The 17788-nt window shown below is 36.8% G+C and overlaps 1 protein-coding gene across 1 annotated transcript in view; it reads right to left on the reverse strand.

Annotated features, from left to right (window-relative positions):
- Positions 1–17788, reverse strand: part of BAZ1B (bromodomain adjacent to zinc finger domain 1B) — a 70035-nt gene that overhangs the window by 12229 nt on the left and 40018 nt on the right. The window contains exons 8-13 of the mRNA XM_084881605.1: positions 15575–15713; positions 14930–15063; positions 11148–11253; positions 10092–10190; positions 4671–4848; positions 2569–2751 (exon numbers count right to left, since the gene is read on the reverse strand). Coding sequence (XP_084737731.1) covers positions 2569–2751; positions 4671–4848; positions 10092–10190; positions 11148–11253; positions 14930–15063; positions 15575–15713 — 839 coding nt within the window. The remainder of the gene's footprint in view (positions 1–2568; positions 2752–4670; positions 4849–10091; positions 10191–11147; positions 11254–14929; positions 15064–15574; positions 15714–17788) is intronic.

Genomic DNA, 17788 nt, shown 5'->3' on the forward strand with positions numbered 1-17788 from the left:
AAAAAGATTATGCACTCAAGATTTGAAAGAGCATCCTGGTCTTATCGCACTGCACAAAATTCTAAACAGTCCAGTACATTAAAAAACAAAACAAGCCCTGACCGGTTTGGCTCAGTGGATAGAGCGTCAGCCTGGGGATTGAAAGGTCCCAGGTTCGATTCCAGTCAAGGCATGTACCTTGCTTGCAGGCACATCCCCAATGGGGGTGTGCAGGAGGAAGCTAGTCAATGCTTCTCTTTCATTGATGTTTCTAACACTTTATCCCTCTCCCTTCCTCTCTGTAAAAACAAAAAAATCAATAAAATATATATTTTAAAATAAAAAACCCTATCATAGTCAAAACAGTGTGAGATTTTTTTGTTTTGTTTTAAAATGTTTTACTGACCTCACAGAAAGTAAGTGATAGAAACCAATGAGAAACATTGACTGGCTGCCTCCTGCATACCCCTCCTACAGGGGATATCAAGCATGAAACCTGGGCATGTGCCCTGACTGGGAATCAAACTTGTGACCTCCTGGTGCATGGGATGATGCTCAAACAACTGAACCACACTGGCCGGGCAAAAGTGTTTTTAAAAACAGATCAAGAACAGCAAAATATAAATTTTGACATTCAACGCATCCAGTAAATACTCTCTGATGAAAATTTCAAATTCTCTAGCATGTTTAAATAAAGTTGGTCCCTAGACAGAAGTGAGTATAATAGAACCAAGAAAAAGCCAATTTATATGCAAGTCCCTCCCCTAAAAGTAAAAAGGCAGTATAGTATATCTTGGCTAAAATATAATGAGGCTTCACACCATATTTTTCACAAAGAGTGTATAAAGTGTAAAAACAGATAATCAGGTTGTTAGGACAAAAGGAGCCAAACTAAGCAGAGAGCCTAACAGAATCCAGGATTTTGCCAAATTATACCATGTCTTTCCCATTTAGTACAAGAAAATTAAATAAACATTAAATATTCAAAGTCAATAACTATTACAAAGAACATATTTGAGAGATAATATTTTATAATAAGGAAACTGAAGCCCAGATTAGAGACTGATATTAGCTCATGCAACAACCTAGTACCAACTAAAAAAACCCTGACCTATGCTAAGTGGAAAACGTCAAAGCAAAGGACAGTGGAAAATTTCGGAGCTGTGTCAAAGTTGACCTTTGGTGGGGAACTGAAGGACATAGTGCACTTTTAATGGAGAACATTGTTGAACTACTCAGTAGGCTACCTAATTCATTTTCCATCAAACTCTTCCATGCTTTCCATTTGTGTAATACACGTCTGGGCCCCAAGGTTAAACTTGCAAAGTGCTCATATTTTCTTTCCCAGTCAAGCTAAGAATCAAGTCTCATATGACAAGCTAAGAAAAGGTTACTTCACCATAGGGATAAGCATTAAAAATAAAAATATAAGAAATCTACATCTAGTTCTCAATAAGAAAACATTACAGGTAAATAAATAGCAAAGAAAGATATCAAGAAAGAGACTCTTCTGTATAAAACTGAGTTAAAAACAAAATCCATGTAGTATTCAACAAAAGAGACTATTAACTATCTAATGTCTTAAACTTCATCTAGGTGACCTGGAGGCCATATAATCATTAAAAAGAAACAGGAAGGTGAGAACAAATCGTAGTACAATAATGACATTATGTGAAGTCTCTAAGCCTAAGTCACAAATACATTGTTCAACCTTTATTTAACTGAATCTTAGTTCTCTGTTCTGCTTACCCTCTTCCCCGAAATGATCACATACTGGTATTACCTATGGCCCCAGGAAGAAACTAAGGGGGTACATGACAACTATGTTCAAATATCTGAGGAGCTTTATACAATAGACTTATTCTATGTAAACTGAGAGGACAGCTGTAAAAGGCCAAGTTCAGCCTATGCTTCCCAGCATATGACAGTTTGGCTCAAATAAACTCACAAAATTCTTTAAAAAAAAAAAAAGGAAAAAAAAGAAAAAGAAAATGGTGGTTGCCAGGGGTTGGGGTGGAGTGTGTAATGAGTAGTTTAGTGTTTGAAATGAATAGTTTCAGTTCAGGAAGATGAAAACTTCTGGAGGTAGATGATAATAACAGTTAAAGAACAATGTGAATATGCTTAATGACAGAACTGCACATGTGAAAAATAGTTAAATTGTAAATTGCCTGTAATATATATATATTTTACCACAATTTTTTTCATTTTTACTTTTTTAACTGAATTTATTGGGGGTGACACTGGTTAACAAAACTATGTACCTAGGTTTCAGGTGCACAATTCTACAACACATCATCTGTACACTGTATTGTCTATTTTACCACAATTCTTAAGAATTTAAAAACCTTTACCATCTTTTAAAAAATCAGTTCTGGGAAAGGGGAAGGGCATTCTGACCCATTACCCAGTCCTAGAGATAGGGCTGTGTTCCACAGACAAGCTTGAAAACCACAAACTTCAGTGAAAGTGACAAAAATGGCTCAGAGAGTAAGTAGTGTTTACAGTAGCTAAAAATCATAGGTTTAGACTATTTAAAACCAAATCACTTTACACAATCATAAAATTACATCTTCATTAACTAGATACCTTTGCTTCCTCTGCCATTTTTTTCTCTTCATCCACTTCTTCAGTTTTTGATGAATCTTCACTCTGGAGTTTTCTTCTCTTTTGCTTGGGAGCCATGAAGCCTTGAAGAAATTTCTTTATGACACTGGCTTGAAGGGCAATTACACACTCACCAAAATCCTTCAGTTTCTCCAAAGAGATCACCTACAGGAATTGATTTAAAAACCAGGTTAAGAGAAAGGCTGAAAGATGAAAGGAGACTATCCTTGACTATATTCAAATCAACCTAGACACCAATGGGTCACATAACATTAGTTTAACTGGGTTCCTCAGTTCAATGGATGGCTTATACATTTAAAAGTAGCTGACTACTTCCATTTCCCCAGTGAAGGGATCCACAAAATGCTGAAACTAGCTCTACTTAAGTTATCTGCTCAATTCTTTCACTCAGTAACCTGAGTGCCTATTATGTGTAAACCATAGTCCAAAGGCAAAGAAAAACTAGGAAGGAAAACTAAAGTTGTCTGACCTACTAGCTTACAAGCTATAAACTAAATAATATGCTTTACATATGTGACTTCATCTAAGCCTCACATTTTTTTTTTAATGAATGAGGAATAGAAGCTAAATCATCTGGACCCAAATCATGTTCTTAAATACCAAACACTACTTTCTTTAGTCACACAAGACACACAATTAAAAGATGCCATTTTATAACCGCAAAGAGAAACAAAGAATGATGATAACCCAATGCTAGTACAATATGGTCTGACACAAAGTAGGCACTTGGTAAATATTTTCTAAATAAATAAGAGTAAATGTAATATTTGAAAATGGCAAAGTTACTTTGGGTTGAATAATTCTTTTAAAAAATTAAAAAACATAAAGATATTTAAATCATTTTCCCTAGGAAATGTAACAAGAATTCATAAACAGATTAAAAAGAAAAAGTAGCATATGAGATGCATTTATAATTTGCTAATTCTAATAGCAAAGAAAATGAAATACTATTAACTCCATGTGTTATTATGACCTTGAAGTGATATAAAAACTAAAAGAAAAAAACAAAAACTAAAATAGAAAGTTTATAAATGAAGACAAAGGACATTTCTGAGAAAGATGTAACTGCTCATAAAAATTATATAACACTCTGGGGAGGGAGGGTATGTATGGGAGGGGGCGGCAATGTTAAAATATGTACACAGATAATAATTTAATAAATAAATAAATAAAATAAAAATTATACAATTACACCTGAAACTACTATATCGTATGTTAAGTGTAATTGAAAAAAATTAAAAATGTTACAACAAAAATACACATGCTATAATACACATAAATAGTTTGAAAGGACCCACAAATATTGTTTAGAGTTAATATGGACTTTATTATTTTAAATCAGTAAAAAATATTTTATAATAATTGATGGATAGTATTTACCAATCTAACAGTATGAGTACTATCCAATATAAGCATAACTCTCCTGAGTTAATCTAGTGTAAAGAATGCATAAAATTAGCCCTAGCCAATTTGGCTCAGTGGATAGAACATCAGCCTGGGCACTGAAGGGTCCTGGTTTCAATTCTGGTCAAGGGTACCTGACTGGGTTGTGGGCTCAATTCCCGAGAGGCGAGGTGGGGTGTGTGTGTGTGTGTGTGAGGAATGGCCAATCAATGATTTCCATCATTGATGTTTCTATCTCTCTCTCCCTCTCCTTTCCTCTCTGAAATCAATAAAAATGCATTAAAAAAAAAAAAGAATGCATAAAATCAGAGCACAACAAATGTATTTCAGACCTTAAAGCACAGGCATCACATGCTAATAAACATGTTAAATAATGTTACAGGGCTAGGGCTCCAGTACCAGTTTTCAATCAACTTAATAGAAAACCTCTTTTGAACAAAGGCTCTGAGCCAACTATTAGATTTTTGGGGATACCAGCAAAAGACAAAGGAAAAATATTTTATGTATATAGAGAATTTTCAGTCCCATGTGTCTTTCAAGATAAACCCAAACATATGATTTCCAGGATCACCAGGGAAGTCAACAACAGTATCAGGGGACAATTCCAACTTGGGTTTTCACAATAACAGATTTCAAAGAGTGTTTTTATATGTTCTTACTCGTGCTTCAAATTCCGATGTTTCTTCCACATAACCAAGACCTCCCTTTTGTAACCTTGTTGCAACTTCAATGAGATCACTACGAAGAAAGTTTAAGAGCTCCTGGTTGCCATCACAGGATTTTAGGCCCAAATTTGGCTTCCGGGCCAGGTGAATAGAGTGAACAATGTCCTGGTACCTAGAAAAGTTGGGGTAAGCAGGAGGGAAAATAAAGGAACTTTTGAAGAAGGTTCATAAATTTCAATTACTTGAAAAACATGTTTTATTTCTATAAGACATCTTTAGATTTTTCATCTCTTCTTGGTAATTTTTAGTAGTCTAATGTTTCTTGCATAAAATTTCAAATTTCTCTTATTCTTGATTCATTTTAAAAACAAACTTATTTTGCCGAAACAGGTTTGGCTCAGTGGATAGAGCGTCGGTCTGCAGACTGAAAGGTCCCAGGTTTAATTCCAGTCAAGGGCATGTACATTGGTTGTGGGCACATCCCCAGTAGGGGATGTGCAGGAGGCAGCTGGCCAATGTTTCTCTCTCATCAATGTTTCTAGCTCTCTATCCCTCTCCCTTCCTCTTTATAAAAAAAAAAAAAAATCAATAAAATATATTTTTTTAAAAACAAAAAAAATCTTATTTTATTCTATTTGATAAATATCAGTATCTGAAGTGGGTTGCTTTTCCTAGCTCTTATTCATGATACCTAGTTTGTATATTTTTAAACTTTTATTGGAATTGTATCCAAGCTTGTGGGAATTCTTTGAGGCCTGGTTTAAAGCTGTGCTCCTCCAGAGAGAAAGTATACTTGCTTATGTCAGTTGCCAAAAATTGCTACCAACCAGAGATAACTTTAAAGTATCTGCTTACATTCTTCACAACACAAAAGAAAAATGATTCCAACTGAAAACCTACATAAGGACCTTCACACTCACTTTTCCACTAATGATTAACCACTTAAGAGGTCCCCGCAAAGCAGCACTAAAATAGGACTCTCTACCTTGGACAGGGCCAACTTATTAGCTTCACTGCTGGCTTCCTATACGAAAATGAAACCTAAAGCTTAAGGTCATCTGAGTACTAAGTTCCCTATTCTTTCTTAATAATATGAGTTTTTAATATTATTTTCCTGAATACAACTTCGTTGTTACTGGTGTTTTTATAAAGAACTAGAAGCCTGGTGCACAAATTCATGCTGGGGAAGGGCACAAAGGCAGCTGGCCAGCCGGCTTCACCCCTTAGTCAAACTCCCGGTGGAGGGGACAATTTGCACATTAGCCTTTTATTATATAGGGAGAATTCTTTCAGCCCTAGCAGGTTTGGCTCAATGGATAGTGTCAGCTTGTAGATTGAAGGGTCCCAGGTTTGATTCCGTCAAGGGTACATGCCTAGGTTGCAGGCTTGATCCCATTGTGGGGCATGCAGGAGGAGCAGATCAATGATTCTCTCTCATCATTCATCTCTCTCTCTCTCTCTCTCTCTCTCTCTCTCTCTCTCTCTCTCTCTCTCTCTCTCTCTCCCCCTCCCTCCCTCCCTCCCTCCCTCCCTCTTTGAAATAAATAAAAATGTATTTTTAAAAAATTTTAAATAAAGGATTCTTTTATTGTCTTCCATGTACAATATAATTTCCCTTTATTTTCTTGTTTGACCTAATTGTTACCTAGGAATATATTTAACTTACTACCAGTTAAGATCTTTTTTATCATCTTTAAATAATTTATTTCTAATTTTATTGCAATCTGATGAATGTATCCTGAAGCTTTCTTCTACTTTTTTAATTTGTTGCGTTTGTTTCTGAGGCTATGTATATAAATGTTCATTGATATAACAAAAAAATTTACTACTTTGTTTCCAAATAGCCTAGTATCCTTTGGTATACTTTTTTTTTTTTAATTTTTTTTTTTATTGAGCTATAACTGACTGTATACCTTTTAATTTATATCCATTTTACATATTTTCTAATAAAGAGCATATATATATACCTCCTATCTAATAAAATAGTAATATGCAAATTGACCATCACTCCAAGTCAAAAGATGGCCACCACAAGATGGCCAGCAGGGGAGGGCAGTTAGGGGTGACAGGGTCGGCAGAGGAGGGCAGTTGGGAGGGACCAGGCCTACAGGGGAGGGCAATTGGGGGAGGGGGGAACCAGGCCTGGAGGAGAGGGCAGTTGGGGGGGACCAGATCTGCAGGGGTGTGCAGTTGGGAGCGATCAGGCCTGCAGAGGAAGGGCAGTTAGGGATGACCAGGCCGACAGAAGAGGGCAGTTGGGAGGGACCAGGCCTGTAGGGGAGGGCAGTTGGGAGGGACCAAGCCTGCAGGGGAGGACATTTGTGGGGGACCCAAGCCTGCAGGGGAGAGCAGTTGGGGGTGATCAGGCCTACAGGCGAGGGCAGTTATGGATGATTGGGCCAGCAGAGGGCAGTTGGGGGGGACCAGGCTGGCAAGAGAGGGCAGTTAGGTGCAATTGGGCCAGCAATGGAGCAGTTAGGCCATCTATCAGGCTGGCAGGCAAGTGAGTGGTTGGGAGCCAGCAGTACTGGATTGTGAGAGGGATGTCCCAGATTGGAGAGGGTACAGGCTAGGCTGAAGGACACCCCCCCTTGCACGAATTTTGTGCACCAGACCTCTAGTGTGTGTGTGTGTGTGTGTGTGTGTGTGTGTGTGTGTATGCACGCGTGTGCGCGCACATGCAGACTCTTACATTTTGAAAATGAAATGTATTTTAATAAACATTGCCTTTATAATTATTCAAAGTGTTTATACATTTTGTGGGGATACCCTGTATATTTTTAATAAATCTGAACCTCAAATGGTTTGTGATGTATTAACTCATCACCTTCACTACCCCCCAGGGAATTAACTCAAATAACCACCACCGAGAGAACAGATAAATAAATTGGGGCAGAGTCACAAATATTAGAGTCATGGAATAATATAAAGGAAAATGGAGTTTGGTTATTTAAAAAATAATTAAATAAAAGAAAGAAGGCTCTTTAGTGCCAAGTAAAAAGCAGTAAGCCCCAAAGACTATATATACTGCTTGACAACTTTTTTAAAAGTTCAAAACCAAGCAAAACAATACAAGGTGAACATTTTTTAATGTTCAACAAAACAAAAAAGTATAAATTTTGTTTTTAATCCTGAAAATCTCTAACCTTTGAATGGAAGAATTGATCTGTTCATTTTTTAAAAATATATTTTATTGTTTTTTTACAGAGGAAAGGAGAGGCATAGAGAGCTAGAAACATCGATGAGAAACATCGACCAGCTGCCTCCTGCACACCCCCCACCAGGGATGTGCCCGCAACCAATGTACATGCCCTTGACTGGAATCGAACCTGGTACCCTTCAGTCTGCAGGCCAGCGCTCTATCCACTGAGCTAAACCGGCTTTGGCGATCTGTTCATTTTTAGTGAACCGAGTAAGTTCTTTAAATCCTATGCATGTGCCCTAGTTGGTTTTGTTCAGTGGATAGAGCATTGCCCTGCGGACTGAAAGGTCCCAGGTTCGATTCCAGTCAAGGGCACATGCCCTGTTGCAGACTTGATCCCCAGTTGAGGTTGTGCAGGAGGCAGCCAAATAATGATTCTCTCATCAGTGATGTTTCTCTCTTCTCCCTCTCTCTGAAATCAATAAAAAAATATATATATTTTAAAAATCCTATGCATGTGCCTAGCAAACACGATAGAACCTTCCCTCTAAACTTCATTCATTCCAGAAGGCTGTTCAAGAAGCAATTTATTTAAAAATCAAATAATTTTTTCCCATTAGACATAATATAAATTAATTCGTTCTGGACACCCAAATGATTCCGTTTTAACCTTTCTTATATACAGCACATGTTTAATGTACTGTTTAATCTATAGACAAATACTTCTTGTCTTAAACAAATCACTTTCAATACTCATTCAAGGAATATCTTTCAGGTCAGCGCACAGCATCTTTGCTTGCAGTCATCAGCTAACTGCTTTTCATTTATACAAATGAACAAACTCTCTACCTCTTCAATTGTCCGTGATCACTGTTTCTTTCATACCCTTAGCAACATTAGCACTCTTGATGGCCTTTTTATGTTTTAAAATTGTGCTAATTGTCCATTTCACCAGCAACAAAAGCAAAAATTACATGTACATTTACGGCATTATTTCCTGAGATACTTTTGTCATGCTGATTTATATCAGCATGAAAGGGTTTCAGGCCTGGAATTGAAATTTGTTCACCAACCAAGATTTTTTCTTTGAACAACTTAGTTGAAACCAAAATTGTTCATTTGAGAACTGAGGGTTGACTATATTTTAATAAGATTCATCATAAAACTATATTCCTTTGTGGTTCTATGTACTGACATTTTCCCTTGACTTTCTTAATTTTCCTAATCACATATGCATTAATACAGCATGATTCTGAATATAATTCTAATTTTTCACATTAAGCAGTGGGCTAAACCAAATATGATGTATCCACAACCACTTACAAAAGTCTTTTATTTTCCTTCTCTCAATCAAACTTAAATTCAACCATGAAAGCATGCAGTCAGAAATTAAAGGTAGTCTTAAACCAAAACTTTGTCCTAGCTTTGATAGAAACAATGCCCTAGAAAAGGAAGTACACTAACAAATCTTGATGGAGTTGACGCTAATTTTGTAGATAGCACAGCTCTTGTTTGGGATTTGGGGTGTTTGGGGTTTTATATTTGTTTGTTTTTTTGAGATGTAAGTAACGTAACATTAAACTCACCATTTTAAAAAGTATAAATATTTAGTGGTTTTTATGTTATGGAACTATCCAAACTACCTAAATTCCAACATATTTTTATCACCCCATAAAAAATCCCATAGTTGTTAGCAGTCACTCCCAGTTCTCCCCATCTTCCATTCCCTGGCAAATCTACTTTCTGTGGATTTACTTATTTTGGAAGTCTCATATAAATGGAATCATAAAATATGCGGTCTATTGCATCTGGCTTTTGACTCAGCATATTTTCTTGGTTCAACCAGGTTGTTGCATATATCAGCACTTTGTTCCTTTTTATGGCTGAATTTATGGATCTAAGAACAACATGTATCCATCAGTTGATGGACAACTAGACTGTTTTCATTTTTTGGCTATTTTGAATACTGACAGAATACTTTTGACCACTGCCTAACAACAAAGAGGATTTCAGTGTGGTGCATGGCATGCATTATTCAATGACTAATCCTGTTACCCTGAATATACATGGTTTAAATCATATTTTTCTAAATAAGTATGATGTACCAAGAAAATACCAAGCAAAAGAAATATAAAAGTTAGATGTTTTAAAAAATAATAGTTTTTAATGGATAAAAAAACAACAACAAAACAAAAAACACACACTTCTAAGACATTTATAATATCTAATGCTGAAGAAAATTAAGATGTGAAGAGAAAGATGAAAATCCTTACCTCTTCTCTAGTCTTTCTTTAAGCTGACTTTCTCTTATTCCCTGAGGGTGAAGGCAATTTAACAACTCATCCAGTTCCTTCTGACTATCACATAGAAACCTGTAGGGCAAAACAGGCCTGAATAAGTGGGGGTGTCAAAAGTCAAACACTAAGAAAGGTGTCTAGGGTTGGTGGTGGGAATTAGGAAAGCAGAATTCCAAACTTGCTCACAAGAAGAACTAATTTACTATTTCCATGCCTAATGTTGACTTTATCCATGGATATTGGAGACAATAATTCCTACTAAAATATGAGACAAATTTTATCAAGCTATAAGCATATTTGTTCACACACCTTCAAAGAGTAAAGTTGGATATTAAAAAAGATAAATGGTCATTAAACCAAAGGTTGTTAAAGCTAAAGCAGTGAATTGTAATCAAAGAGCTCTTTCAGAACCTAGCTCCCTGCCTAAAAGCAGAATCAACAAAAAGGAAAAATTAATGACTATGTACACAGTTGTTTATTTTTTAATTAATGAAGATGAAAATGCTAAATATTTCTACTTGCAAATGGACTGAAAAGCGCTTCCAATGCTATATAAGATCTATCATATACAAGGTTACATTTGGGGGGGGGGGGGGGTATGTAATTCCAAAATTAAGAGCAAATAAATATTCATCAAAAAATCAAGTCTGCTTTGCCCCAGCCAGGTCAGTTGGTTGAAGAGTTGTCTTGTACACCAAAGGGTTATGGGTTCAATTCCTGGTCAGGGCACATACCTAGGTTTGCGGGTTCCATCCACTGTCTGGAGGCAACCAAATCAATGTGTCTCTCACATCGATGTCTCCTTCTCTCCCTTCTTCTCTAACATCAATAAAAATAAAAAGATATCCTCAAGTGAGGATTAAAAAAAAAAAAAATCAACTCTGCTTTTAAAGCAATGAGTTTACATATCCAAGAAATCAAAGTAACACAAAATTATCTGAATGGGTAATCACTAAGTCACTGGTGTTAATATAGTAAATAGTTTCTTAACATTGAAAGGAAAAAGAGCAGCCAGATGAATGCTCACATTACCATAGATTCTGTCCTTGCTTGGGTATGGTGGTCTCTACAGCAATTTCTGTTGCTGTTCCATGTTGTGTGTTCACGCTTGTATTTTTGCCTAGATTTGCTTTCTTATCTAAGAAAAATTAATACATTAATTAGGTTGAATATAGTAAATATCCAATTCTTATTGTTTCAAATCTAAGCAGTAAAACACAGCACCAAATCTAATAACTAAAAACAGATGTTGCCTATTAAATATATCCACATGCACAATAGATGCTAACTTCTTCTTAAGTATTTTACATAAAGCACATTATATATTTGTTCTCTATATAGTTGAATAGCTGTACAGTTCGAAGTTTAAGAGTTTTACAACTTAGCCAAAACTGGTTTGGCTCAATGGATAAGAGCGTCGGCTTGGGGACTAAAAGGTCCCGGGTTCAATTCCGGTAAAGGGCATGTACCTTGGTCGCAGGCACATCCCAGTAGGGGGTGTGCAAGAGGCAGCTGATCGATGATTCTCTCTCATCGATGTTTCTAACTCTCTATCTCTCTCCCTTCCTCTCTGTACAAAATCAATAAAATATATTAAAAAAAAAAGTTTTACAACTTAGAATGAAGAGAGATAACTTTTATATCAAAGCAAATAACCAATTCTTATATACTAATATGTGACATTAATATATAGATCTTAAGCCAGTATTTGAAGCCTTACCTCATACTACAATTGGTTTGTTCCCCTGCTACTATTCTCCCTCCTACAATACAAACAATCTCTCCTTGTTGTTTTTTTTTAAATCTTTTCAGTCAGGTAATTTTGAAAAGAGCCTGCCATGCTGGAACTAGAGTTCAAGAAGCAACAATAGTTTGACTCAATGGATAGAGTGTCGGCCTACAGACTGAAGGGTCCCAGGTTCAATTCCGGGCAAAGGCTCATGCCCAGGTTGCAGGCTCAATCCCCAGTAGAGGGTATACAGGAGGCAGCCAATCAATGATCCTCTCTCATCATTGATGTTTCTATCTCCCTCCTTCTCTAAAATCAATAAAAATATATATTTTTAAAAAGAAGCAAAAACACCAGGATGCTCTAGAAGTGAAAGGATTTGGATGCCAACCTTCAAACAGAAAATTCTGCTGAAACCGGTTTGGCTCAGTGGATAGAGCGTTGGCCTGTGGACTGAAAGGTCCCAGGTTCGATTCCGGTCAGGGGCATGTACCTTGGTTGTGGGCATATCTCCAGTAGGGGGTGTGCAAGAGGCAGCTGATCGATGTTTCTCTCTCATCGATGTTTCTAGCTTTCTCTCTCTCTCTCTCTTCCTCTCTGTAAAAACTCAATAAAATGTATTAAAAAAAAATTCTAATTGTGTAGGCCCAACTTCTAAGGACAGCCACTAAACACATTCACAGCCTCTCAGTCCACTAGAAACTGTCCTATGTCTGAAGATCCTGACCTCACATTTACTGCTCTCAAACATTAATTGCCCTCACCTGGGTATTTACAGTCTACCAGAACTAGATTTTTCTACTAGTACTACAATTTGGCACTTAATATAATTTAACAGGAAAATTTGAAGTTTGGGCTATATATTAATTTCCTTATTTATCTATTCTGTGAGTATATAGTTTAGATTATGGTATTATTAAAAGAAAAAAACTACTTTAAAAAAATTAAGAGATTTCTCAAAACACACACACATATAATCTAACATTTCAGAAGCAAATTTTATTAAGTTATAGAAAGTAGAGCTGGCCCTGGCCCGTGTGGCTCAGTGATTGAGCGCCGACCTATGAACCAGGAGGTCATGGTTCGATTCCCAGTCAGGGCACATCTTGGGTTGTGGTTTGAATACCCAATGTGGGGTATGAAGGAGGCAGCCAATCAATGATTCTCTATAATCACTGATGTTTCTCTCTCTCCCCCTCTTCCTCTCTAAAATAATAAATAAATAATAAAATGAAAAATTCAGATGGTTAGGTTAGATCAGGTCAGGCTTTCTCAATTTCAGCATTACTGACATTTTAAGCTATATAATTCTTTGTAGTGGGGGGTGGCGGTGTTATTTACGCATTGAAGAGTATTTAGTGGCATCCCTGGACTCAACCATCAGTGTCAAAAGTGACAACCAAATATGTGTCTGGACATTGTAAATGTCCCTTGGGAGGCAACATGACTTCCTGTTGAACCACTGGGTTAAATGATTCACAAGCTCCCAGCTCTAATTTATCTCTCTCCCCACATACACACACACACATCCTATATAATAATCCCATATTATAAAAGGCTAATATGCAAATTGACCAAATGGCAACTGGTCACTATGATCCGCACCAACCACCCAGGGGCAGACACTCAGTGCAGGAACTGCCCCCTGGTGGTCAGTGCATACCCACAGGGGGAGCGCCACTCAATCAGAAGCCCTAGCAAGGCTCAGAACTGGCAAGTGCAGCAGCAGTGCTAAGAAGGTCCATCAGTTTGACATCCCCTGAGGGCTCCCAGTCTGTAAGAGGGTGCAGGGCGGGCTGAGCTCCCATCCCCCCAACACACACACACACACACACACACACACACACACGAAGCCAGGTGCACAAAATTTGTGCACAGGTAGGGCCCCGAGGCTTGGCAGGCGATTACGGCCCATCAGGTTCCCTGCCTCCTCCTTCCCTTGCTCCCTCAGCGCTCTGATGCTGCTGATGGTTGACCGCCATGTTCCATGCTGCCCCCTGGTGATCAGTGCATATCACAGCAAGCAATCGAACTCTCAGTCCAATTCCCAAGGGGACAATTTGCATATAAGGCTTTTATTATATAGGATGTGTGTGTGTGTGTGTATACACACACACACATACAGACACTTTTCAAGAAAAAAAAAATTAGAAAATATTTAGAAAAGTACATTTATCTATTTATTTTGCCAAGTGAATATAACCAGAACCCAGACAAGAAAAAAAACATTATCTTATTTGTTACCTTGTACCACAGCACATGAAAAATTGGTAGGCACATCTAACCTTTCCAGTACCTAGAAAAAGCTTTCTAAAGACCAAGTTTGAGCCAAAATCGGTTTGGCTCAGTGGTAGAGCATCAGTCTGTGGACTGGAAGGTCCCAGGTTCGATTCCGGTCAGGGGCATGTACGTTGGTTGCGGGCACATCCCTGATAGGGGGTGTGCAGGAGGCAGCTGGTCGATGTTTCTCTCTCATCGACGTTTCTAGCTCTCTATCTCTCTCCCTTCCTCTCTGTGAAAAATCAATAAAATATATATTTTTTTTAAAATTTAAAGAACCAAGTTTGAAAACTACTCATATAAAATTTAATACCTAAACAAGATGTTATACTTGTGTAGATTTTATACGAGTAGTTTTCAAACTATCTTTCCACACAATGCCTGGAATAAAATTGGTAATCAAATGTGTTTCCTCCCTTTTTGTGCATTTCACATTCTCCCACCCCACTCAAATAGACCTACCTAAGAAAGCAGTAAAAAAAATCTTACAGCCCTACTCAATTTGGCTCACTGCACATAGCATCAGCCCATGAACTGAAGAGTCCCGTTTGATTCTGGCCCAGGGCACGCACCTTGGTTGCAGGCTCCATCCCAGCCCTGGTTGGGGCATGTGAGGGAGGCAAGCAATCAGTGTCTTTCTCAATAGATGTTTCTTTCTATCTCTACTCCCTTTACTCTCTCTAAAAATCAATGGAAAAATATCCTCCAGTGAGGATTAACAACAACAAAAAAGATGACAGAGAACAAACAGTTCTTAATATTTACCATACTTGGGAAGGGTAAAATAACTAACAGATATACATACTACGGGGACAGTAATCCTCATCAGGTGAGTCAGCATGGTCTTTGCGATGATGTCTGAATCGGTAGTCAATGCTGTCATGTACCCAGCCTTTTTCAATGAACAATCCTGGAACTTCATCTGAGAAGAGCCAGTATCTATAAATCACAACCACATATTAATAAGATAATGACAGGCATGAGCACAAGATGACTTTATTGTTGGGAAAGATGATTAAAGAATATTACTAAACATTCAGAAATACTATACAAATTATAAAGTAAGACAAAGAATACCAAAATGTTCAGAATTCGAGACTTCTCTAAAATCTGTAATTTTTATAACTTCTAATATGTCTTGACTTTATACTCCATACAATGTATACAGCATTTAAAATACGATTTTTTTTTAAAGCCCTCTATTTGGATCACATGTCACCTATCATACTTTAAGCTCCATATTTGTGATATATTAAGAACAAGGTCATGTCTTTATTTAACTTTGTAACCCTAGTATTTGGCATATATTCAATAAATACTCAATGAATGTGTGATGAATTGTTTCCAAAATCCATGAATAGCAAAGCTTACTATTTTTAGTACTTTTGACAGTTTTATAACTAGTAAAGGCTCTAACAAGATGACAAAAAAATTAAGTTTAGTAATTTACCTATTATGGTTCCGATCTGTACCAATAGGAGTCCTACGCATGACTAATTTTGCCTTGGCAATTCCCTCCTGGAATGCCTTCTCAGCAGCTGCTTTGTGTTTTCGTATTCGTTCTTCTTCAGCTTCTCGTTCTAGTCTCACTGTTAAAGAAAAAAAGAGCCAACTAGACTTTTTTTCCCCCTAATAAATTCAACTCTTACAAATTAAATCACATATGAAGCTCTAGCCAGTATGACTTAGTGGTTGGAGAGTCAGCCTCCAACAGAAGGGTTACAGGTTCAACTTCTAGTCAAGGACATGTATCTCAGTTGCAGGTTTAATCCCTAGACCCAAGGTGGGACGAGTGCCAGGGGCAACCAATCCATGTGTCTTTCTCACGTTGATGTTTCTCTCTCTAGCCCTCTCCCCCTCAACTCCCACTCTCTCTAAAAATCAATGGAAAACATATATTCAAGTGAGGATTAAAATAAATAAATCACATATGCAGTGAAGTGTGCCTGGTATAAAATATATTTTCATCAAACCTTAAGTTTCCTTCTAATTCTAGGATGTTATAAGAAATGACATGACCGAAACCGGTTTGGCTCAGTGGATAGAGCGTCGGCCTGCGGACTGAAAGGTTCCAGATTCTGGTCAAGGACACGTACCTTGGTTGTGAGCACATTCCCAGTAAGGGGCATGCAGGAGGCAGCTGATAGATGTTTCTCTCATCAATGTTTCCAACTCTCTATCCCTCTCCCTTCCTCTCTGTAAAAAAATCAATAAAATATATATATATATTTTAAAAATGACATGTAGCCCAGCCAGTACTGCTCTGTGGTTTAGCATTGTCCTATGAACCAGGATATCATGGTTCCATTCCGTTAGATCACATGCCCAGGATGTGGGCTCGATCCTCAGTGGGGTGAGTCTAGGAGGTCAACAATCTAATTATCTCTCCTCATTGATATTTCTACCCTTCTCTCCCTCTCCCTCCTTCTCTCTCGAAATAAAAAAAAAAAGAAAAAGAAAAAAAAAAGGACATTTAAAGGAAGCAATTTCTATCAGGCCCTCCTATGTTCTTTGAATTTTGGTGATGCCTCAGCCATCATAAAAATCTTTCTCTCCCAAGTTTAACTTATTAATTTTAATAATTAAGTTGATTTTATTTTATTAATAATTTAAAATGTAACCTTAAAACAGTTCTTAAATGGAATTGAAAATTTTATGACAGGACCATTATAGGATCCTCATAATGATTGTGATAAAACCAGAATAGTATTTCAAAATAAAACAAATTTTTGCTTTGAGGAATTTGATAGTATACCTTATTAGCCTTAGCGACCAAAAAAAAAATCAACTATTTTTTTAGTTAGCACTGTAAAGGTTTTAATCAATTTATTTCTGATCATTGATTATATGGGTTTATTCTACCCAGATAGAAATTCCCCTTAACAAAAGCAGCCCAGTAATCTTGCCTTTTAAGTTTTTCCACAATCATCACAAATTTTGATACTGTAAGTATCAAATGCATTACTATTTACAATGCCAGAACTTTTAACACTCATCTTCTATAGGTTATAATATCTTCAATATGGTGAGAATTTGGAAAATGCATCAATCTCATTTATTTGAAACCAACATGGCATGTTATCTTTAATCAAGTTTTTTAGCCTGAATGGAAGTATGTTGGCAACAATGACTCAGCAGAGGTCATTACAAAGGTAAATGATAAAGAGTAATGGCCAAATCACAACAAAGGAAAAGCTCCTCCTCCTGCGGCTACAAAAAAAAATCTAGGGCAAGTCACCAAAAGACAACCAAATTGATTTTCAGAAGTTACAACACTGAATACATATTGAAAGACCTAATTCTACAATTCAAATATTGACCATGGCAATATATTCATATTTTTTGTACGCTGTTTCCCTCTATCAATTATAGAATATCATCTTCCTAGCCTTTCTCCTAGGTTAAGATAAATATAACAGAGTAACACTTCAGAAACTCAAGAAATCATTGTTTCAGATAAAACACACTGAAATGTGACATAAAATTTATCTACATGCTGTTTTATATGGAATGCAATTATACTCTTTCAAACTGGAAAAATGTGTATATGCACAAACTCACAATATGCATATAAAATATAAAAACATTTCAATGGCCTTAACTGGTATAAATTAAAACCTATTTTAAATTAAATATTTCATATTTCCTAATGAAAAAACTAATA

This window comes from Pipistrellus hanaki (genome assembly GCF_964339955.1).
Source record: "Pipistrellus hanaki genome assembly, chromosome: 4".
In the NCBI taxonomy this organism is placed as follows: Eukaryota; Metazoa; Chordata; class Mammalia; order Chiroptera; family Vespertilionidae; genus Pipistrellus; species Pipistrellus hanaki.